This window comes from Sebastes umbrosus, chromosome 8, assembly GCF_015220745.1.
Source record: "Sebastes umbrosus isolate fSebUmb1 chromosome 8, fSebUmb1.pri, whole genome shotgun sequence".
NCBI lineage: Eukaryota > Metazoa > Chordata > Actinopteri > Perciformes > Sebastidae > Sebastes > Sebastes umbrosus.
This window is the reverse complement of record NC_051276.1, coordinates 31,257,680-31,281,684: the sequence shown is the minus strand read 5'-3', so window position 1 is coordinate 31,281,684 and position 24,005 is coordinate 31,257,680. Positions and strand designations below refer to the sequence as shown.

The following is a 24,005-nucleotide window of genomic DNA, read 5'->3' as shown; positions in this document are numbered from 1 at the left end:
CAGAGTTAGAAATGTAAATAACAGTGTCATCAGCATAAAGATGAACAAGACAATTTGAGCATATTTGAGGTAGGTCGTTGATAAAGATAGAAAAAAGAAGTGGTCCCAAGGTGGAACCTTGTGGAACACCCTTTTCGACAATTACGATTATTTTACCTCATTTTTTTCTTTAAAAAATACTCAAACTGATTAAGTGATTATCAAAATAGTTGCCGATTAATTTAATAGTCGACAACTAATTGATTAATCGTTGCAGCTCTGTGTACTTGTATGATGTATTTTGTATGGAAAACATTGTTATTGCAGATGGTCGTCCTTTAACCGCAAGGTTGGCGGTTCAATCCCTGGCTCCTGTCCGATGTCGAAGTGTCCTTGAGCAAGACACTGAACCCCATGTTGCTCCATGGGCGTTTTACAGCAACTCATTGCTCCTAAATGCTAAGGATGGGTTAACTGCAGATGTCAAATTCCATGTATACCTGTATGTACTATATATGATGGTTGTTTTTCAAGTTTAAGTTAAAAGATGAACACTTGGCAAAGGGAAACTTGAAGCTAGAGGAAGTTAAGTGTTGAATCTGTAGGTTTATCAGATAGAAACAGAGGTTTCTATGGTGGGTCCAATGATTTGTATGAATATTCATCCATGATTGCTTGTAAAATATCTGATTTATATTAATATGATCATTTTGGGGATGGATTCTCAAGGATTTATATCAACAAATGCAACATTTTGGGCTGCCTTCTCAAAAACTAAAATGTATTTCTGGCTGGTTATATGTAATATATAGATTTACATTGATGTCAGTGAGGTTGATGTGGACTCTAAACCCCCTCGTGGCATCCTGTAGCACCTCTGCTTGTAGGAATCTCTGCAGTGTGACTGGCTGTATCTGTGAGGAGGAGGAGGAGCCTTCATCTGTCAGCTCAGCCCGCCCTCCTGCTGTCTGTCCGGGGCTTGGAGGCGAGGCGAGGGGCCGCTGTCTGTGAGCCGAGATAGAGAGAGAGAGAGAGAGAGAGCGGTCAACATGACGGCCAACATCAGATACAAGAGCCGGATCCCGGTGAAAACAGGTGAGCATGGATGTTATTTATATATTTACAGCTGTGTATATGTGTGTTTATTGAGGATCAATGCAGTGACTGCTTCATGTTTGTGTCTCCTGGGCGTCGCTCTGCATCTCTTCATCCATGCACCTGCACCTCCTCATCCATCCATCCGGTAATGACCAACAGAGGAAGGCACCGAGGTAAGAAAACATCCTTTTTTATCTATTTATTTTAATGCTGTTGAGAATGCATTTGCAATATAGTGCTTTGTCAGAATACATCCTCGCATTGGATGGCCTCGATTGCAGCAGCATCAGCAGTATTTACGTTTCACATCGCACATTTTTCTCCTCGATGTGCACATTTTTTCTGTCAGTTTTATATATAAATGCATGATGCTTTGAGGGCATCCATGCCATCACAGGCTGAGCTGTGATCAGCAGGCTGACAGGCGGTGGGGGGTTGGTCTCATTTTTAGACGCATATGTGGAGCAGGCAGCCAACATGGTACCCAAGAGGCAGCATCCATCCTCTCCATCCTCTCCTCCTCTTCAGTATTATTATCTGTCATTAAGTCGGCCGATGGACTGACCTAATTATCAACGTCATGATTACAGTTTGTGCTGCTGCTGGCTTTAGTGAACCCTTCTCGACCATTGTTCAGCTCAGAAACACAGCTGCCACATGAGCCTGCAGGGGAGGTCGCATCTCTGATGACCCAGGGCCTTCCTCCTCCTCCTCCTCCTCTTCCTCTTGGCATAGTGTCTAATGACAGGAGAGAGCAGTATTTACACGTGCTGAGTGTGCTTGGATGATTCAGCAAACCTGATTGATAATAGATATAAAATAGTGTCCATTAAACCCTCCTGTTGTCTTCTGGTCAAATTTGACCCGTTTTCAAACTTCATTAAATCATAAATATGAAGTCTTCCACCTAATTGTACCAAAATTACATGGCTGGTTCCCTTATATGGTCTTTGCAAAAAAAAAATAATGACCACTACTTTCGTTGCATTATGGGTATTTTATCCAAAATTATAGTATCTGTGGTGGTGCAATGTGTCACACTATCATTAAACATTTTTTTTATATTATAATATTTGTAATATTCTGACTAAACGTTGACATTCACCGGTCTGTGATAATCCATCAAAAATGAGGTTTAATTTCATATAAATTAGGTTTATTGACCATGAATTCCCAAAAAAAAGTGTAAAGCTTGTGGTAATGGGTTGGAATGAAGTTGGCCAAAAAGGTGTAATACAGAATTGGGTGATAATTTATAATGTATGCTTTAAAAACAGTCAAACCAGACCAGGTCAATTTTGACCCGGGAAGACAAAAGTTGCATGGTCGGCTGGAAGACAACAAGAGGGTTAATTATATTTTTATTGACACTTTGCAACAAACATACATAACATAATTTGCAGATCCTGTATGTCCGTCTAAAGTGCCATATTTTAAGATTTGTTATACACATAAAAACAAACATTGAAAACAACAGTATGAACAGATATGGAGTGATCTTTTCATTATCATACAATCATAGATTTGTAAAAAGAAAATCTGGCCTGTGGGGTGTTACATAGTTGACCCAGTTGTCCCAGCGTGACACAAATAATTCCAGTTTATGGTTAACATACGATGTTATCCTCTCCATTTTATAAATGTCCATTGTAATGTCCATCCATGTATTCAGAGTTGGGCTCTCCTGTGATAACCACTTCCTCGTAAGAGCCTTTTTACCAGCTGCCAGCAATATATTTAATAAATATTTGTCTCTTTTCAACCATTCTTGAGGCGTAAGTTCGAAAAATAAAGTCTTGCACTCCATGGGAACATGACATCTGAAAATATCTTGTAAGGCATCATGAATCTCTCTCCAATAATCTTGAACGACAGGACAATCCCAAAAGACGTGGTAATGATGTGCATTCAGATTTCCACAATTTCTCCAGCAAGCTGGGGAGTTCCCATCATAGTGAGATTTCCGAGAGGGTGTAATAAAATACCTTATCAGGCTTTTTCCAACTAATGATACATGTCTTCTTAAATTCACCTTTGATAACACACACGATACCGATGTGTTTCATACCAAAATTTGCAGAACACTCTCAGCTCTCTTCCTCCTCCTGGGGCTCTCATTTGTCCCGGAGCACTGTGTAAAGAGATAATACGGCTCTAAAGCTGGAAAGTTGTAGTCGTTTTTTTTATTTAATTCGTCAAATCTCTGGTGAAAACACACCTTTACTCATGTGGACCAAGTGTTTTGGTGCTTGAAATTGGTTTACTAAAGTCTTAGGTTCACAAAAGTAGTGTAGTATATGAATAAAATAGTAGATAAATGTATAATAAATATCTAAAATGAAAGTAGAAGTGTTGTCTGTCACTGTACTTTCACCATATAGGGGCTGAGATAAAATGGGACAGAATAATGACTTCATACTAGATGATCAATGTAGGTGTTGTAATAGCAAATACATCCAAACTTATGGCATATATTATATGTCTATACTGCCTAACCATTTATTCTACAGCTGCCAGTTTATGGGGTTCACCGAGCTAAAACTAATGCAGTGTAATACAACAGCCCTGCCATAAATACTCATGTCCAGGATTTGCTTTTATTGACTCAACTTTATGGTGATTGTGAAGCTGCAGTTGGTGTTGTTATCGGATTGTATTTCACTGAGCGGTGTTATTCATCTACTCTTATAGATATAAATGCATAGAGTAAATATTAGAAGTAGGGCTGTCAAAATATCAGATTTTCACTACATGATTATTTGTACAAAAGAATTAACGGTAACAATATTATCGCGATATTAAGGCTGTCAATCGATAAAAATATTTATTGTAATTTAATATGTACCTTAAAGGGAGATTTGTCAAGTATTTAATACTCTTATTAACATGGGAGTGGGAAAATATGCTGCTTTATACAAATGTATGTATATATTTATTTTTGGAAATCAATTAACAACACAAAACAATGACAAATATTGTCCAGAAACCCTCACAGGTACTGCATTTAGCATAAAACAATATGCTCAAATCATAACATGGCAAACTCAAGCCCAACAGGCAACAACAGCTGTCAGTGTGTCAGTGTGCTGACTTGACTATGACTTGCCCCAAACTGCATGTGATTATCATAAAGTGGGCATGTCTGTAAAGGGGAGACTCGTGGGTACCCATAGAACCCATTTTCATTCACATATCTGGGGGTCAGAGGTCAAGGGACCCCAATGGATTCCTTAGGTTTTCTTCACTCTAGCTTTAAAAATGAGCGCGCTACAACCAAAAAATCTCAAGTTTCGTCAATACGTTAAAGAAATTAGTGGCGTTAAAACGAATTTCCTTTAACGCGTTTACTTTGGCAGCCCTAAAAATCACCCATAGTGTCCATCAACAACATGATTCAAGTCAACTTCAAAGATGAAAATGCATCAATACTGTAGGTGTTGTAATAGCAAATACATCAACACTTATGGCATATTTTATATGTCTATACAGCATAACCATTTAGTTAGACTTTGTTATATCAGCAAATAATGTGTCGTATTGTATCGTGATGAAACTCGTGATTTATACCCCTACGCATTTAGTCTCCTCGTTGCCCTTTGTCCTCAGATATACTGTAAGCTGGTCAGGTTGCAGACAGATTTGCCTTTTCCCAAAAATTCCCAGTTGGACCAAATCCAGTAGTTGAAGTGATTGTGATCACATGGCATTACTACCGCAGCACACACACACACACACACACACACACACACACACACACATACACACACAAACAAGCTTGTGAGTGGATTGCTGGAAAACCTGGATTAGTGTGATTGTTGCTGCTTGCAGATGTAGATTTTACAATTTGTGCAGAAACTGTGAATATACCCTAAAATTACAATACATTTTCATCCACTACTAAACGTGCTGTCATTCACTCATGCTCAGTATTTAGATTACTACAGTTTTTACACCTCGTTAGTTTTGTTTCTTGGCTTTCAGCCGCTCTTCACTCCCACATACTCTACTGCATCTGACCCTGTTGGCACTCTGAGAAAAATACCTCATATTGTGGATCATCCAGGCTGCGGAGGAGGACTAAAACAACGAATAGTGCTCAGTGAACGCTGAGATCATAGCTGCTGAAAGAATCATAACTGATTATCAATCCTAAAATCAATATTTTCAGAGCAGTCCCCTCCCTTCTCCTCTTCCTCTTTCCATGTCTCACTCCCTCACATCGCCATAAACGCTCCCGTCACTTCCTTTGCTGTGATATTACGTTGCCAGGCAACAGTCTTTTTTTAATCTGTTTTCATCACTTCTTCGAAGCGAGTGGACGACACCATCTGACCTGCCCACAATCCTGTTGCTGTGATTATTCTGGGTGTGGGTGGGTATTCACTGTACGTTTTTTTTTTCATCACAGATCAGAAAGAGAAAAATCACAATCACAGATGTGTCATCTTGATATAGTGAAGCACACAGGAGCAAATGAACCACATCCAGAATAATATGGTTACCGTTGTAAAAACATCCTGACTAAATATAAATGTTTTGATGTCTTTTTCAGATATTACCAGTGCTGCTACAATCATCTAGAAATGTTCACATCAGGTGGCAAAACAAGGTCCATTTATTCGCTGTTCAACATCAAATTTTAGTGTCTGAATTAAGACATAAATAACAGAAGCTTCATTATAGTTTTTGCAGGAATGTTACAATCATACAAAGAGAAGAAACAGAGAGACACTTTGTGTGTAACATTTCTGGGGATCTATTAGCAGAAATGGAAGATAATATTCATAACTATGTTTTAATTAGTGTATAATCACCTGAAACTAAGAATCGTTGTATTTTCATTAGCTCAGAATGAGCCCTTCATATCAACATAGGGAGCGGGTCCTCTTCACAGAGTCCGCCATGTTGCTCCTCGCATTTTTACGTTACCTGAAGGCCACCGTAGTTCTCCGACACGCTTGTGGCCATGTTGAGAGCCGTGCGGAGGCAAGAGATATGCTCCCAATCTCACATTTAGCACCTTTAATAACATATTAACATTCACAATTCAAGACTTTATTTCTTGTTATTTACAAAACCTTAATTATTAACATCTATCATATCATTACAGATGAATTACTAAGTTTTTGTGTTGTAGAATTGTAGAAAGTGAGAAACCTGTTATTATTGCTGACTTATTAACATTTATAACTGCAGACGTGATGGCTAATTAGAGAGTGAGACACCCTTTATTAATGACTTCATCAATAACCTGACTATTAATGACTCAGCAGACCCAAAAGTTGCCAGTTACAAACTCTTTATAAGGCGTGCATTATTAGAACGTGGTCATTTAAATGTCATTTTGAGGAAATATCTCAGCGTTATCACACCTTGTTTTCACTTCCGAGATGTCATCACTGTCACATTACATACGATGACTTCTCTCTGCAGCAGTGAACAGATGTTGGTGCATGTGTCACCTCTCGCTTCACTCTTCCTCCATTACTCCACCCTCCTCCTCTCTCTCGCTGCCACAGATGGGACCCTCACCAGCTCCCGGTGCGGACCAGCTGCAGGGCAGTAATAGGCGTATCTCGGGGGGTTGGGTGGGGTAATGAAACTGGGATTTGAACCCCCTGTGGCTCCGGCTTTTCAGCAGAAAAGAAAAGTTGTAAGAGGAGAAGGAGAGAGTGGCTGATCCAAGAAAATTCATCTTATTCCACCTCGTCTCTCTGACAGTATCAGACATTCTGTATCATCTTCATTGAAGCAATGCAATGTTTACAGAATGAAAACCCGAGATGTGGACTCTCTTTATGGCTTCATTATGTTCTACATGTCTTGTGCATCATTTTATACACATTTCCCGAGAATTAACGTGACATTAACTACAATTTAAAATAAAGTTCTGTGGGTTTGAACAATGTTTGACTGCTCAGTATCAGTTTGGGATGACTGACAGGCTTCTGCATGCCCGATCTAACAATCGAGACGCAGTAAAGAACATATGAAGCCATGTATGAAGCCATGTCGGATAAAGCAGCTTCTGTTATCTTTCCATGCCTCTACAAGTTTTCTTTGGAGTGTTTTTCTTCTGTGACGTTCGGTGCCCTCGTTCTTGTTCAGGTGTTGGAGTTTCTGCCCTGCAGTGTGTTCACGTACACATTCTTTCATTTTGTCATATTGCAAACACGCATGTAATGATCCAGTAGAGCGTGTTTGTTTCGTCTTGTACCTGAAGCAGCTCACCTACTTCTCCTCTCTGAGTTTTATATGTAACTGCAGTGCCTCTCATTCGTTGGCTCTGCATTTCAAGAAGCTTTTAGCTTTCAGAAAGTAACCGGAGGTTGACCCAGATAGAGAGATTCTTTGAAAAAATCTTTTCAAGTATTTTGTCGGCCTTGATATGTTCGGGATTTGGGATTACATGTTCTTTGGAAATAGGGATCAGGAGTCTGAGCAGTGATCTCATGAAACAAACGAAGAGAATTAAGATTATTTCACAACCGTTCTCTGTGTAAATAAGTCCAAACAAATCTGAATAATACTTTAATCAATCACATAAAGTTAATTTTTGACATTTAATTCTTATTAAAGCAGAAGGTAAGGTTGAGATTGAGCAGCACAGTTTGGAAACAGCAGTTGACAAAACAGTCTCAACTAAAGGTCCACCTATTCACTTGTTCTGGAGACCGGTGTTTTGTTTTGAACGTTAAGTTAGTGACGTTCGTGGCGTGTTTTCCGTACTTATATTACGTTGTTTCCGTACATATTTTACTTAGTTTACGTACTTATTTTAAACCTAACCATGATGTTTTTCCTAAACTAACTAAGTGGTTTTGTTGCTTCAACTTAACTGCGGACGTTACCGTAGTTTTGTTGCATTGCGTACAAAATAGTATAGAATGTCGTTGTAATATAATGCTATTTATACACCTTCCTGTGAGACCGGGTTAGACAGAACAGGTAACAAATATATATAATTTGATTTTCTAAACAAGCTGGGCACTGTAGTTTTTAACAAACGTTACTCAACCGGGAGGAAATAGGGCATTTGTTGGGGACTATTTTCAGCTGTAGAATGAAACACATTTGGTACTTGAGTGAGTATTTCCGGCAGTAGGACGGTATATGTGTGGTTGATTCAAAATAACCTTCAGTGTGTGAGTTTATGGTAATGAAGGAACGTGTCACAGTGCAAAAATATGACTAATTTTGACAGATAATACTTGTTTGTAGGATTTATTCATTGTAGTTTGACTTATCCTTGTGAGTATCAGAAGTTGTGTTCTTCATTTTTGTACTTCCAACCTTCCTGAAAACTTTCTCTCCTGACAACATTTAGCTGATTGAATCCTTCTGCTAAATGTTCAGGGATACGACATGTTTATCATACCATTCAAGGTTACAGCCACGCTCCCACAAGCGTCCCATTGTCACTGAATCGGCGGATGCTAAAACTGGGCTACGACGGCAAAGTGTCCTTCAGTGAGGCAATTTTATTGTTGCCTGAGCAATTACATGCTGTCAGATTAGCATGTTAAAGAGCCGAGTGCATCTCTTAGGAGAGAAAACAGAGGAGGAGAGAGGAGGCCAGGGGGGCTCAGGGTCCATTTAAGTTGTTTTTGTACCCCTCTCCCTCTGTCTCACCCAGCCTCACCCCTCCTATCTCCCCTTATCTCTCCCTCGCCTCACTCACTGGTAGGCAGGCAACAAAATCAGGCGAAGTAGTCGGGGTTAATGGTGTGAAAGTGTCAGCTGGACGGCCGGGAGATGCAGAGAAGTCATCAGTAAAGTTCACCGCTCTTCACTGCTGCATCACAGGCCGTCTGGCTGCAACACATTACACCATTTTAACCCCGGTTATCAGCACAGTTTGACCAAGACGACTGAATTTCTAGATCATTGCGAGTCCGTACTGGTTAAGAACAAGGGTGGAAAGTACTCTTTGACTTACTTTGATCACCAGTAATTCCTCTTTAACTTCGATTTTTGAGAAATTGTTATAGAGTAGCTACTGTTATGCTGTTGCTGTCAGCTGTTAAATGTGTGAGGAGTCTTTTCATGGTCAGTGGAGATTTAAAAAGTCTTCTCAGCGTGTCTGTGTTGTTGTGGTGTCTCTCATCACTGTAGCCTCTTGAGAGTGTTTGGCAGAAGGGAATGATGGGCACGCTGTTGGACCAGACTCATTTGGATTAGGGCTTATATTTGTGTGTTTGTGTGAGTGTGTATCCTGGCAGTGGAGTGGACTGCTGGGGCCTTTTCAGAGTCGTTTCCTTAAAGGCTACGACTTAGTGTGACTGAGAGGAAGAAGCTGAGAGCTGCCTGCTGACTGAGTGGCTGATCTCTGGATCTCTGCCTCTGCAGCACCGTCCAACATACTGACTGACAGTCATGGTGCATTTATTATTAATATTCTGACAACGAAAAAGTCTCTTCTTGTACTTGTTGTAAAGAGGAAAACAAAAAACGTAGAAGAACAAAGTCGTAGACCATATTTTGTCCAAATGAGGATCCTGTACATTAACTTCAAACACAATGTTGTCCAAATGACAGACCATTGGTGCAGACTTGAGACAGAGGTTTGTTTAAAATAAAACAAGTGGTACAGTACAAATAAAGGTATTTTTCAAAGCATTGCAAGTGTCGATTGATTGTAAAAGGTGCTCTATATGATATCAAAAACATTAATACAGCAGCAAACAACTATTGTCTATGTAAAGATATAGAGGAGTAATGTCTACCTGAGCAGAGGCCGAAGTCGCTCTTCCTCTGAGTGTGATGTAATCAGAGCTTAACTGTGCTAAACTGTTATCTCTGTCAGTCCTTTCGCCATTGTTTGCACTTTTTTAGCATTGTTAGCACCGTTAGCTGTGAGCTGTAACTGCAAACTGGGGAAACTCTTGCGAGATTGTTAAGGTTAGGCGTCAATCTCGAATGGTTAAGGTTAGAATAGGTCGTCGGGCAGCGAGTCTTGCGAGAGTTTTTGCAGATCTCAGATCAGATTTCGCAGTTTGGTGGGCTCCCTTCTAGACACGTCCATTACTCGCATTCGCCATGTTGAGAGGCAATAGAAATGCTCCCAATCTCAGCGCCTTTAAGTCGATCGACAGAAAGTTGATCTGCAACAACTGTGAAAATGTATTAAAGATTTAAGTCACTTATTGAGCAAGTATGTCAGATATTCTCTGGTTTGTGATTCTAAACTGTAAAAATGTTCAGCTTGTTCTCTGTTTTATATAAATAGAAAATTAAACTTTTAGAGGGTTTGTTTTATCGGCTAAACAATCAACCTTTGACACAGAAAATAATCTTTACTTGCAGCAGCAGTGTCAAAGTACTTTACAGAAGGGAGAAAAGACGGAGAGAAAATAGTTGCAACAAACAAGACAATGTCTAAAAATGTTCTCACAAAGAGAACAAACCACAAAATATAGAGTTATACGATCATGTGAAAGCCAAAGACAGCATGAGAGTCTGGAGAGGTTTTTTATGTCCCTGCTTCCCGTCATCAGTCCTGACTCATGGTTTGTCTTTAACGTCCCTCTGCACCTGTCGTACTCTCTACTACCTTCCCTCTCTGTGTTTGATCAGCTGCAGGACGCCAGAGAGCCGACTTAGTTGACAACTTAGTCACTCTACAACAGCGGTGACGAGTCTGTCTTACAATATACAGTACGATTGTAAGATCAGTAAGTAGTTGTACAGTAAGATTCAGATCCAGATGTTCAGGCAGTTATAGACTGAGGTGGATAACTTCTGCATTCATTGATATTTCATGAGTTTAACTGTGTGTTTGACACAAGTCTTAAATCTGGTGTGAGAGGATCTGTCTGTTCATCAGTAGTTTTTTGTATATTTTATTTTCGATTTTCCCATTTCACAAGAGAACGGAGATAAGACAAAAGGAAGAATAAATATATGTAAATGAAAGATGAATGAAGATAATTCAAAATGGGTTCAGGCTTTGTGAAGTAGTCGAGGAAAGACACCTAAATATCTGAAACACTTCTCAGGATTAAATGAGCGTCCGTTTCATTTATTTTACTATTTATAACATGGAGAATTGGATCATTTCCAACCTATGGATGTCTTTTTTTGGGGGCGTGTTCATGTCTTGTTAGTGACTAAATGAAAATCTTGATGTCATCTCAGAATAACATCAAAAATGCCAAGAATTAATCTGGTTGTATCTCTTTCTTAAGCCTTTTAGGAATATATCTGAGTACTTTTAGCCAATAAAACAGGGCAAAACATAATAAATGATACCAGATTGATTTGTATCTACAGATTATAATTCACCTCTGTGATCCGGTAACCTTTAACTCAGATTCCCCGTGCATGTCTGAGATAACCATTGTTTACCTGAGAGGTGTCAGCAGCAACACAAACATGACATTAAGTGTCTGCGGTGAAGATGTGAATGACAACGATTACACAAGACTCAACTTGTTGGCTTCACTTTGTAACGGGAGATGTTTAATTGAACATAATGTCAGATTTGCAAAGTAACAAAAGAGGTTTGACTGGTAAAGATTATATTTAGTCTGTCTGTCTGGTCGTCTGTGGGAGAAAGGGACAGCTGGCCTCAGAGGGTGGGGGGGTTAGCTGGGGGTCTATTGTCAAACCATTTCATGACATCTGTTCTTTTCTTCTATTCAGATTGACCCCCCTCCACACTCACTCACTCTTTCATGTCAACAACAACCTAAACTCTTCATCTAGCATGTTTACATCAGCACCGCTACGGCTGAGATTGTTTCCTCCCTTCCCTAAACTTTTTTTATGTGAGTTGATTCCCTCTGTTGCCCTCCGGTGGCGTGGAGTGGGACGGTCACATCCTGTACGTGGCATCACCGCGGGGTGTGCCTATTTTGGAGAAAGAAAAGAGGAAAAAAAAAAAGGTCTTTTATTTCAAAGAGCGTTTAAACTCTGCGGCCGACATCATGTATGAGCCGGACACACCCACACACACACACACACACACCGCCGTCACATCTGGAAGCAATCGGCTGCAACCTCTGCCATGAAATGTACCTCGTTCACCTCGACATGGTGGCTGATCTCCTTTACATCCTTTTCATTACAGTCTAGACCGGAGCTACCCAAAGCTTTTTAGATAAAAATGGCATCATAGATATCTGCTATAACAATTTATTTTAGTGACCTAACAAACTTGATGTAAAACATGTGACATATGTGAATTAACGTCAGTATTAAAGGAATAGTTTGAGATTTTGGGGAAATATGTTTATTTGTGTTCTTGCCGAGAGATTGATGCCACTCACTCACGTGTGTGTACAGTAAATATAAAGATACAGACAGAAGATGGTTGGCTTAGCTTAGCATAAAGACAGGCAGTATTTCTGACTGCTGTGTACCCAGTGTGCTACCTCTGGGTCTGAAAATAGCCAAGTTTAAGTACTTTAAACTTGCATTCTTTCTAATAGCCAGCAGGGGGCGACTCCTCTGGTTGCTAATAGAAGTCGCTGAGAAAATGAGCCTACTTCTTTCTTGATTTATTACCTCAGTAAACATTGTAAACATGTGTTTATGGACTCAATCGCTAGTTTCAAGTCTTCTTCAATACAGCATGATGTTCATTTAGTAAATTATGGTCCCATTTAGAGTCAAATAGACCATAAAGCAGGAGATGCTTTAGGGTGTGGCCGGTTGCAAAAAAGCAAGAACTCGAGGCTTCAAAACAGTCCAAAAACCAATAGGTGACGTCACGGTAACTACGTCCACTCCTTGTATACAGTCTGTGTGTGTACCTGAAAGACTCACCTGCTGGAAAGCGTGTCATGTTTCGATGACTATCGACAACTGTCAGCTGCAGCATACCTGCATATTTAGGGATTTTAATGTGTTGGTTTTAATGTTTATTTCTTATTTCTTCTGTCTTCATACATTTAAAGACGTAAAATAAAATGTTGTACAATTTAGCTTATACTTTCGTTGAATACTTCTATTTTATACTTTTCAGATTATGATTTTACTTACAATAAATAAAAAAACACAATGCATTAAACTAGTCCTTCCCAACCTTTTTGACTTGTTGTGACCCCTTATAAAGAAACAGTCTGCTTGTGGCTCCTCGTCACATTTCAGATGTTTTTCAGTTCCAACTTAGAGACATTCCACCTCTAAACTTCCCAGATGGTTTCATTTAGATAATTGTTTGAGGCTTAAAGAGGTGAAAGGGTCTAATATTTCACAAAAAATTATATTTGTGTATCAGAACTTTGTTTTTCTTTTTCATTCCTCTCATGACCCCTCCGATTTAACTTGTGACTCTTTGAACGGGCCTGACCCCGATGTAAGGAACAGATTAAACTTCCTAACTTTATATAAAGTTGTTAAAACTACCAGCTGCAACAGTAAAGTGCTGCTTATGAATTGATGCATCAGCATTAACAGTTTTATCATGTAATAATATATCAGTCACAGGGCCATTAGTTTGCAGAACGAGTACTTTAACTTTGATTCTTTAAGTACATGTTGCTGTCGATACTTCTGTAGTTTGACTTAAGTAGGAGTTTTACTTGTAATGGAGTATTTTTACATTATTTTATTGGTACTTTTACTTAAGTAAAATATCTTAGTACTTCTTCAAACACCTCATTATTTTAATGAGGTGAAAAAATATACAATAAAAAAGTGGTCTAGACGATGCGGAGCAGCGTCTGTTTAGCACACACACACACATACGTACTCATGGATTGACAAGTTAATTAACTAGTTAATCAGATAAACTCATTCCTCAGGCCTGTACATGCAATGTTTGTGTCTTTATCTGTTATTTGTTCTGCAGCTTTTGTCACTGTCAAGTTCAAACAAGTTCCCTTTTTTTGCATCTAAACTTTCTGTCTGTTCCTCCTCTCTCTGCTTCTCTTCGGTGGTCATTTCTCTCAGTTTATTTTTCAACTGTCGAGCAGCTGGGGGAGGGAATACAGGCTGAATGAATGAGTTTCTTTTAGGCGTTCGCGTCTTCCATCCCTCCCTTGTTTCCTCCCTCAAATTGCCACCTCTCTCTCTTACTCCCTACTCTCCGTTTTCCCTCCCTCTCAGTGAGAATTCCTCCGTACCTGTCTGAACAGGGAGAGTCGGAGCGCTGTAGGGCAGAGGAAGGAAAGAAATAAAAAAGAAAAGAAACGGGGTATCAAGAGGAGGAAAGTAGGAGGAACAAAAGGCACATATTTAAAGAGGACAAACAGGAAAGAGAAGTGTTTGGAGAACTGACACAGAGCGAGAGTTTATCAAGATCTCGAGGCTTCAAATCTGCCTTTTTTTCTCCCTGCTCCCTGCTGGGCTGTTTTTCTATTTTTCTGAGACCCGTAGCTATTTTTGTCCGTCAGTGTTGGAGCGGTTTGGGATGGATGCCATCATGCTGCAAGAAAAATTGGTGGAACGGCTGCTGTGCCCACGAGTGAGAACAGCCAGGCAGAAGGTAAAAAAGTTGGATTTGTGGAGGGAAGAATAGACACAAAAGAGTGGAGAAATAAAGACAGAGTTCAGGATTTCTTTATGAATGCATGAACAACAAGCCCCTAACACCTGTGGACTCACTGCCAGCATCTTATCTCTGCTTTTCTGTGGAGGTGTGTGACAGATTTATTGCTGAGGTGATTGGAGTGTTATTAGGATTACTCACTGATTTATCTCAAGTTTTTCCTCATCCTCTGGCTTTCTGACAAGTGAAGTATGTGTGCTATGCGCTCAATGCACCGCCTGTGTGTGTTTTTTGTGAATCTGATGCTCACCCGAGGGGGCTGTCGGAAATGCCCGTGACAAGTTATGACAGCTTATAAGGACTCTGACTGTTTGTTTGGCTCGTGCGTTTGCAGAGTGAAGAAAAAGAGCTTTTCAGGTCCGTTGAATGCAGCTTCTGTGTGGTGTGTGAATGCTTCTCGACGGGCCTTGAGTGTGTATTTATATCTACGCATGTCAACACACACTGTCGGGTGAAGATGACGTCCTGCCAGATGCAGCAGAGACAACCTGCAGACTGAGAGAGCGACTGTGTGACCCAGTGAGCGACTGGTATCTCGTGGCTCTCTTTGTGTGTTTCTCTGAGAGTTTTGAGTGGAAACTCTGAGACGCTGGTTTATTCTCAGCTGCTGACTGAGGAATGCTGCTGTGCACGTGTTTTTCCATGCAGTTGTAGATGTTTCTGTGTTATAGACGCCGTCTGTCTGTTGTGGTGGGTTTTTTATTGCGTCAGACGCTGCCAGATACATTTTGTTTTCACATTATAAACCCTCCGAGCACTCTTACAGTTATTTGGTGTCTGCTGCTATTTTTAAGCTGTTGGCTCGTGATGTTTTATTGTAGACCTGAAACAATTATTCCAAACTGAACTTTTTTTGATCATTAATTTGTTGTTTAAATCATTTTTCAAGCAAAAATACTCAATAATACACAGTTCTGCTACTTTTATTTGTCTTTTGCAGTGGCGGAAGAAGTACTCAGATCTTTTACTTAAGTAAAAGTAGTAATACCACAGTGTAGACATACTCTGATACAAGTAAAAGTCCTGCAATCAAAATTATACATAAGTAAAAGAACTTTACCTACAAAATAAAGTTAAAGTACCAAAAGTACTCATTATGCAGAATACATCAGAATAATGTATATTATATGAATGCATTACACAACTTTACACAATAAAGGGATATCAAGTATAATCCAGGGCTGTCAAAGTTAACGCGATAATAACATGTTAACGCAAATTAGTTTTAACGCCAGTAATTTCTTTAACGCATTAATGCAATCGATCTTTCAGAGGTTATAGCGGGCTCAGTTTTAAAACTAGAGTGAAGATACTGGCATCATATAAAACTAGTAAACCTAAGGAACCCATTTGATACTAACCATGTCAGACTAGCTTGTCTTGAAGGAGGCTAAACTACGCTCCAAACTTACGCTAAATTTTGGAGAGGAAAAACTGGCATGGCCATTTTCAAAGGGGTCCCTTGACCTCTGACCTCCAGATGTGTGAATGAAAATGGGTTCTATGGGTACCCACGAGTCTCCCCTTTACAGACATGCCCACTTTATGATAATCACATGCAGTTTGGGTCAAGTCATAGTCAAGTCAGCACACTGACACACTGACAGCTGTTGTTGCCTGTTGGGCTACAGTTTGCCATGTTATGATTTTAGCATATTTTCTATGCTAAATGCAGTACCTGTGAGGGTTTCCTGACAATATTTGTCATTGTTTTGTGTTGTTAATTGATTTCCAATAATAAATATATACATACATTTGCATAAAGCAGCATATTTGTCCACTCCCATGTTGATAAGAGTATTAAATACTTGACAAATCTCCCTTTAAGGTACATTTTGAACAGATAAAAGATTAAGTTGTGATGAATTGCGATTACATATTTTAATCGATTGACAGCCCTAGTATAATCTTATATTATCTTAACCTATAATAGTACTACATTATTAACCATCATTTATTTTGTTGATTATATTTTGTGTTGTTGATCTGGACTAACTAAAGATATCAAATAAATAAATGTAGTGGAGTAAAAAGTATAAAGTAGCAGAAAGTCGAAATACTCCAGTAAAGTACAAGTACTTTAAAACTGCACATAAGTGCAGTACTTACATACAGTAAATTTATTTAGTTACCTTCCACCACTGTTCCTTTGTGATGGTAAAAATAACTATTATAAATATAACTAAATATGTTTGGATTTGGACTGATGGTCAAACAAAACAAACAATTTGAACACTTAATTTGAGACGGGCATTTTTCTCTCTTTTCTTACTTTCAGTCACCCAAACAATCAATTGATTATTCAGGACAATATGGCTACAATTAATAATTGTTTTCACATTACACTGTTGTTTATTTTTCTATTAATGGATTAAATGTTTGGCCTAAAAATGTCAGAAAATAGTAAAAAACAACAATTTCCTTACGTCTTGTTTCATCCGACCAACAGTCCAAAACCTAAAGATATTCAGTTTGCTATCACATGACATAAAGAAAAGCAACAAATCAGAACATGAGAAGCTGTAACTAGAGAGTATTTTGCATTTTTGATTGAAAAATAACTGAAACAATTAATCGATTATCAAAACAGCTGTCTTTATTTTTACTGTTTGACTAATCAACTAATTGTTTCAGCTCTACAATGACTTTCAGATACACTGATAATAACAACGGACCTACAGTATTGGCATGTTCTTTATCAAAGCGTGCATTAATACTAAATACCTCCTTCTTCTTTGTGTCTTTTCTTTTTCTGTCGCAGGAGAAACAGTATGTTGGTTTTGCAACTCTACCCAACCAGGTCCACAGGAAGTCTGTGAAGAAAGGCTTCGATTTTACGCTCATGGTTGCAGGTCAGTTTGTAGCTGAAGATACTTACTCGACTTGTACACCTACAGCTAATGCACCTAATAAACTGTTATCTTAGTTTATTTATACATTGTGACCTTATGTCTGTCTGTCTGTACAGGAGAGTCTGGTATGGGTAAATCCACTCTGGTCAACAGCCTGTTCCTCACAGACCTCTACAAAGACAGGAAGTTACTGAATGCTGAAGGTGAGTCTTTATGCTGTTTATTATCTCTCTCTCTGTATCACAATGAACGCACTGCTCTGGTATGTACAGTATGTGAACCTATCAGACCACTGTTTGTCATTTAACCACGTCACACAGCTGCTGCTTCACTGAAGAAATCCAGTTTAGTTTGTACATTTTCTAATTGATTAACTGGCAACATGTAGCGCTGCAGACAATCTGCTGCTGCACCAGACTGCAACACATTCTCATCCCAACGCTTTGTCAGACCCCTCAGCGTCACTTTACTGTCCTTTAGTGTTGTGAATTAAACAAAAAAATCTTAGTTAGATTTAGGATACAAAGCCGTGACATAGCCTCCATATTTGACGCTCTGGGAATGAGAACGGGCTGGTTGCACATTCTGGTGATATTCTATATTTTTTTATTGTCAGTAAATCCACCCGATTCGACTGTTATCAAGCCATTAAATAGGCCTTATCAGTCGCTATGAGCACCATATATGTGGGTCATTAGGGGCCTACTACGCCTACTACGTTGTAAAAGTGAAAGTGAACACGTTCTAACACGTAAAACTGAATGAAACATCACGTTTTGAACATAAACAAAAAGGTTTCTTTAGATTTAGGCAACAAAACTACAACTTCTATAGGTTTAGACAACAAAAAAACACTTGGTTTAGGCAAAAACACCGTGTTTTGGATCACAAACTCAACTACACATTGTTGAACCGTTGCTGAACTCCAGTCTCCTGAGTGAAAGTCCTGTGAAAACCCTGAATTACTCCATCAGCACCATTCACTTCTTCTGCTTCATCGCTGACCTGCTGCTTCAGCTGCTTCACCTCATTTCCTCCCCGTCACCGTCTCCCTCTCTGTGTCGGTGCTTTACAGAGCGCATCAACCAAACTGTGGAGATCATCAAACACACTGTAGACATCGAGGAGAAAGGAGTCAAGCTCAAGCTGACCATCGTCGACACGCCGGGGTTCGGAGACGCCGTCAACAACAACGAGTGGTGAGCTGGAAGACCTGCTGCTCTGATGTGATTAGGCCTGCTCGCTTGAATTCACACTGCTGCTAATGGAGGAGCTGCTAACGTAGTCTGTGTGCCTGTGTGTGTGTGTGTGTGTGTGTGTGTGTGTGTGTGTGTGCGTGCGTGTGCGTGTGCGTGTGCGTGTGCGTGTGTGTGTGTGTGTCCTAGCTGGAAACCGATCACAGACTACATAGATCAGCAGTTTGAGCAATACTTCAGGGATGAGAGCGGACTGAACAGAAAGAACATCCAGGACAACCGAGTCCACTGTTGCCTCTACTTCATCCCTCCGTTTGGACACGGGTAACAACACACAGACACACACACACACACACACACACACTGTCTGTAAAGGGGAGACTCGTGGGTACCCATAGAGCCCATTTTCATTCACATATCTGGAGGTCAGAGGTCAAGGAACCCCTTTGAAAATGGGCATGGCAGTTTTCCTCATCAATATTTAGCGTGAGTTTGGAGCATTATTTAACCTCCTTCACGACAAGCTAGTATTATTTAGCGTTCTAAGCTAGTATGACATGGTTGGTAGCAATGGCTTTCTTAGTTTTTCTAGTTTCATATGATGCCAGTATCGTCACTCTAGCTTTAGAACTGAGCTCGCTACAACCTAAAAACCGCAAGTTACGTTAATGCATTAAATTACCTGCAGATTTCCTGGATTAAGTCATCAATTCAAGCTGTTTTGATTTGGAGGACTTTACTTCATTCTGACTCTGTATTTCTCTCGTCAGGCTGCGTCCGGTTGACGTTGAGTTCATGAAGGCTCTGCACGAAAAGGTGAACATAATTCCACTCATCGCAAAGGCCGACTGCCTCACGCCCAACGAGATAAAGAAGCTCAAAGACAGAGTGAGTCCCAGAACTGCTGCTCCACAGTGAATTCAGCGTGTTTAACTGTATGCAGGTTATTCACTGAAACCATTAATCTGATTCATCTTTAGATACGAGAGGAAATAGACAAGTTTGGGATCAAAGTGTACCAGTTCCCTGAATGCGACTCCGATGAGGATGAAGAGTTCAAACAACTTGACAAAGAGCTGAAGGTGAGTCAGAGCGACAGAATCCAGTTAGTTAACTGGTTAAATACAATTTTATTAAATACAGTATTTACAAAATTAAATACAATAACTTAAGTGATTAATAAAATAACAGTAAAATATAATATATTATACAAATGAAATGCAACAAAGTAAGTGATTAATAAAATAACAGTAAAATATAATACAATTATACAAATTAAATACAATAATAAAAGGAATGTCTTTCTTTTTATTATTATTTAGATGATTTTTTTTTAATATATTTTATTTGTTCAGTTGTGTGGTTATAGTTTCTATAAATCTTATTTCCCACATACAGATCTAATTGCTGTTTTAAAGTCATCTTTTCACAACCAGGAATAAATTCTGTTGTGAAAATAGTGAATAATTATTTATTTTGTTGGCTTAAGAGTAGTCAAATATAAATATATCGAGCCTAAAAATACTGGAATCAGCTAATTACATACACTTCTGCTGTTGACTAAAACTCCCCAAGTTCTCAGAAGAAATACGTTGGACCTCAGTGTTCTCACTTACTCCTCGTGGGATGTCAAACCATCCAGATAATATCAGTCTCATGTGCAGAGATATTGAAATATTCGCCTCTAAATCTTCATCTACCTACTGACCTTTTAACCCTTTAAGGGATCTTAAACTGAAGCGTAGGAGCAGCGAAGTGTTTTCGGTTTGTGACGTGAATCCACAAATCAGCTGGGAAAATCTGTGCCAGAAAAATAAACAACAAACTGTGTCTCAACATTTACAGTCACACCTCTCTCAAGCTTCTCAGTGGGCTTTTGTGGATACCAGCATGCTCAGTCAGCTTTCTCTGGATAGATCAGGGTTAAATAAAAACAACCCACCCTCATGTGTGTGTGTGTGTGTGTGCGCGTGTGTGTGTGCAGGAGTGCACCCCGTTCGCTGTGATCGGCAGTAACACGGTGGTGGAGGCCCGAGGGCAGAGAGTCAGAGGGAGACTGTACCCCTGGGGAATCGTTGAAGGTACGTTCATATATTTACAACCTCTGCAGCTGTTCTAATATCATAACCTGGATTATATTAATTGATTTGATGTATTTCTTTTCTCAGTGGAGAACCAGTCGCACTGTGACTTTGTGAAATTGAGGAACATGCTGATTCGTTCGCACATGCACGACCTGAAAGACGTGACCTGCGACGTCCACTACGAGAACTACAGAGCGCAGTGCATACAGGAGATGACCAGGTGAGTGAGAACACGTTAGAGAGAGAGAGAGAGAGAGACGATGATGATGTTTAGTAAACAGATCAGATTACTGCTAATGTTTGTAGATGTCAGTACTGATATGGCTGCTTCACCTCTCCTCCTCCTCCTCCTCCTCCTCCTCCTCTTCCTTTTCTTTCTTCTTCTTCTTCCTCTTCTTGTTCTTCTTCTTCCTCTTCTTCTTCTTCTTCTTCTTCTTCTACCTCCTCTTCTTGTTCTTCCCCTTCTTGTTCTTGTTCTTTTCTTCTTCTTCTTCTTCTTCTTCCTCTTCCTCTTCCTCCTCCTCCTCCTCCTCCTCCTGCTCTTCCTCAGTAAACTGGCTCAGGACAACCGTATGGAGAGTCCCATCCCGATCCTGCCGCTGTCCACTCCAGATTTGGAGACTGAGAAACTAATCAAAATGAAAGATGAGGAGGTATGAAGCGACGTTTGCTGTTTCACCAAACAAAGAATGTTTAGATTTCATGAATGTATCCTAGAAGAGGTTAAAGTGTTGTACGATGTCGCTGTCTCAGTGCAAGATGGCAGCTAACTTTACTGTGAAATGATTCCATGAAGCTCGTTCACCACGGAGAGAATACTTCATGTAACCTTAAAGTAATTTAATGGTCCAACTAGTAACACATGCTGTGTGACTAAAAGGCTAATAATAATGTCTTAAGTTTATTAAACTTCAGTTGTTCACCTAATGGATTTTAAATTAGAACAGTTAGTGAATATATTTATATATTTTATAGTGTGTAAGTAAAGTAAAGCTTCTTCTTTCTAATTATTACATAATGACAGCAGGCATAAAATATCTCAAGTACAAAGAGTTGCCTTGCCATCTGGAAGACATGCACTAGCACTAATGATTCATATTTTATTAATATTAGCAGAAGAAACTAATAATTTAATAAATATCAAAAAAGAAAGATTAAACAAAATGCGGGATGTAATATGAAAACATGACATTCACACAGGTACATAACACTCAAAGGACAAAAATATAAACATAAATATCTAAAAAACACTAATATCACGAATATGTTAAAAATAAAAAACAACTGAATGTCCATCTTACTTTTAAAGGAAGTCCTTGGTATTAGATGTCAGTCTGGAAAACATCCGAGGGACTCTGATTGTGAGTTAAAAATCCTTTATTGAATCAGAGTCCCTCGGATGTTTTCCAGACTGACATCTAATACCAAGGACTTCCTTTAAAAGTAAGCTGGACAATCACTGTTATTTTTATACAAATAAAATGTAAGTGGCATAAATCTCATCAATTTACAGGGAGGAAACATCAGAGACAGGATTAGAACTCTAACTTGGTATACCAACTTAATAAGCAAAACAAACTAGAATACATGAATATGTATAATATTCTATTCTGTCTCTGACGTTTGTCCATATGCAGCCTTTAAATATGTATTATTTGGGACTAAAATCCATCTTTTCATCAATAATATCCTGAATGAAATCATGTATTTAGTGCCAGTGTTACTGAATTATTGGTCAACCCCACAATATCAGTGATTATTATCTTTAATCAGAATCAGAAATACTTTAGTGATCTTATATAAACCTAAAGAGATGTAAGAAAATAGAAATAAAGGAGTATGAAACATGTAAATTATGTTCATAATGCTGCAATATAAACAATATATGTAAAGTAATATAAGTAATACAAATTAAAAACAAGAAAATTAGAATATAAAAAATATGAAATATGTACAAATATTTGTTTTAAGACTAGAATATAAAGCATATAACCAGATTGCAAAATAGTAATTATAAAATGCTTATAAACCAGAGTCTGTATGATATTTAATCTATTTAAGGATTAAACACCCGCTAGCATTAAGCTTCAGGATTTATTAATGAGTTTATCTAAACGTTCCTCTGTCTGCAGCTGAAGAGGATGCAGGAGATGCTGAATAAGATGCAGCAGCAGATGCACGACAAAGACCAGTGACGGGCTGCAGCGCCGCCTGCTGTTTCCCCCCCTGAACCACAGTGAGACCATCAGACAAACATGGATATCACATGTTAGTGGCGACTCTGGCTGTACATTTACCCTCAGTTTGGTGCTTTGTATAGTTTGTCTGCCTGGACGGTTGTTTGTCAGAGCGTTTTTTTTATTTCATTTTTGTCTCTGAAAGTCTCCGTTTGCCCACTTTGAGCCCCTCGCTGTGGTTTTAACAGTCTTAACATAATATAATATAAATGCGTAATTTAACTACTCAGTGTATCTAATTTATAAATGCAATGCTAAACTTTTTTGGATATTTTTGTCAGGGTACGATGTGTGCTACCAGATGTTTTGTAAAGAAATTTAGGTTGTTGGTGATGTTTAACATTTGATGGATATTGTTTTTTATTATGTGTTTGTGAGTGTGTTTGGGTGTGTGAGTGTTTCATGACATTTCCTCCAGATATCCGTCCATCAAACTCCCTTTTATCCACCGTGACTTTACCTTTTTTTTAACTCTTGTTAATTTGCTCTCTGATCCTCATAAATACCTTCATTTTTTTCACATATGGCAAGTCAAAATATCCTCTCCCAGCATTTTTTTATATGTGCTGGCTGAGCTGAAAATGCACTTATTGCCAGTGGCTAACTGTGAATGGAGAGCCTTTGACATAATGAGAGGGTCGGTGCAGTGCAGGGTGCATGTGCAAGCATGCTGCCATTACTCATATCCGCTGAATGCTGTGGGCCTATTTTTACTGCTTTATAGCCGATGCCCTGTGCTCGTGTTGAAATGCATCTTGTCCTGCAGTTTGCTTTGACGCCACTACGGTGAAAATAGATCAATAACGAGGAGCGAATACTGTGTCTATGCTTCTGTTTTAAAGTCCACTCATTGGAAGTGAGTTGCTGCATTCTGCTAGTGAAGGTGTGTGTGTGAGTTAAGGTTGTTTGAGTGTGTGTGTGTGTGTGTGTGTGTGTGTGTGTGTATGTGTGTGAGAGTGTGTGTGCTGATGCTGAGGAACAGTACATATTTTGCCTGAAGGCTGTGAGCTCAGCCTGTGCCCCATTTATAAAAGTGTGACAAATAAAACTCTTGTTTCTCGTCA

General features: G+C 39.2%; 1 protein-coding gene across 2 annotated transcripts; it reads left to right on the top strand.

Moving 5' to 3' along the window:
- The first annotated feature begins 845 nt into the window (after nucleotides 1-845).
- Nucleotides 846-24,005, top strand: sept5a (septin 5a). 2 transcript variants are annotated; one of them, XM_037778907.1, is made up of 12 exons: nucleotides 846-1,074; nucleotides 1,237-1,250; nucleotides 17,334-17,424; nucleotides 17,541-17,627; nucleotides 18,500-18,623; nucleotides 18,810-18,944; nucleotides 19,391-19,508; nucleotides 19,601-19,702; nucleotides 20,605-20,701; nucleotides 20,789-20,924; nucleotides 21,255-21,357; nucleotides 22,837-24,005. In XM_037778907.1, exons 1-12 carry the CDS (start codon nucleotides 1,029-1,031, stop codon nucleotides 22,897-22,899), a joined length of 1,116 nt encoding a protein of 371 aa, XP_037634835.1. In that variant the 5' UTR covers nucleotides 846-1,028; the 3' UTR covers nucleotides 22,900-24,005. The 2 variants fall into 2 exon arrangements, with proteins under 2 accessions (XP_037634835.1, XP_037634834.1); XM_037778906.1 differs by lacking the exons at nucleotides 846-1,074; nucleotides 1,237-1,250 and adding an exon at nucleotides 14,142-14,509.

Bases quoted from the DNA above. Each gene is read 5' to 3' on its own strand.
- sept5a (XM_037778906.1), top strand. From the start codon at position 14,435: ATGGATGCCATCATGCTGCAAGAAAAATTGGTGGAACGGCTGCTGTGC. The intron at 19,703-20,604 runs GTGAGTCAGAGC...GTGTGTGTGCAG, and splicing joins AACTTGACAAAGAGCTGAAG to GAGTGCACCCCGTTCGCTGT. The intron at 20,925-21,254 runs GTGAGTGAGAAC...GCTCTTCCTCAG, and splicing joins TGCATACAGGAGATGACCAG to TAAACTGGCTCAGGACAACC.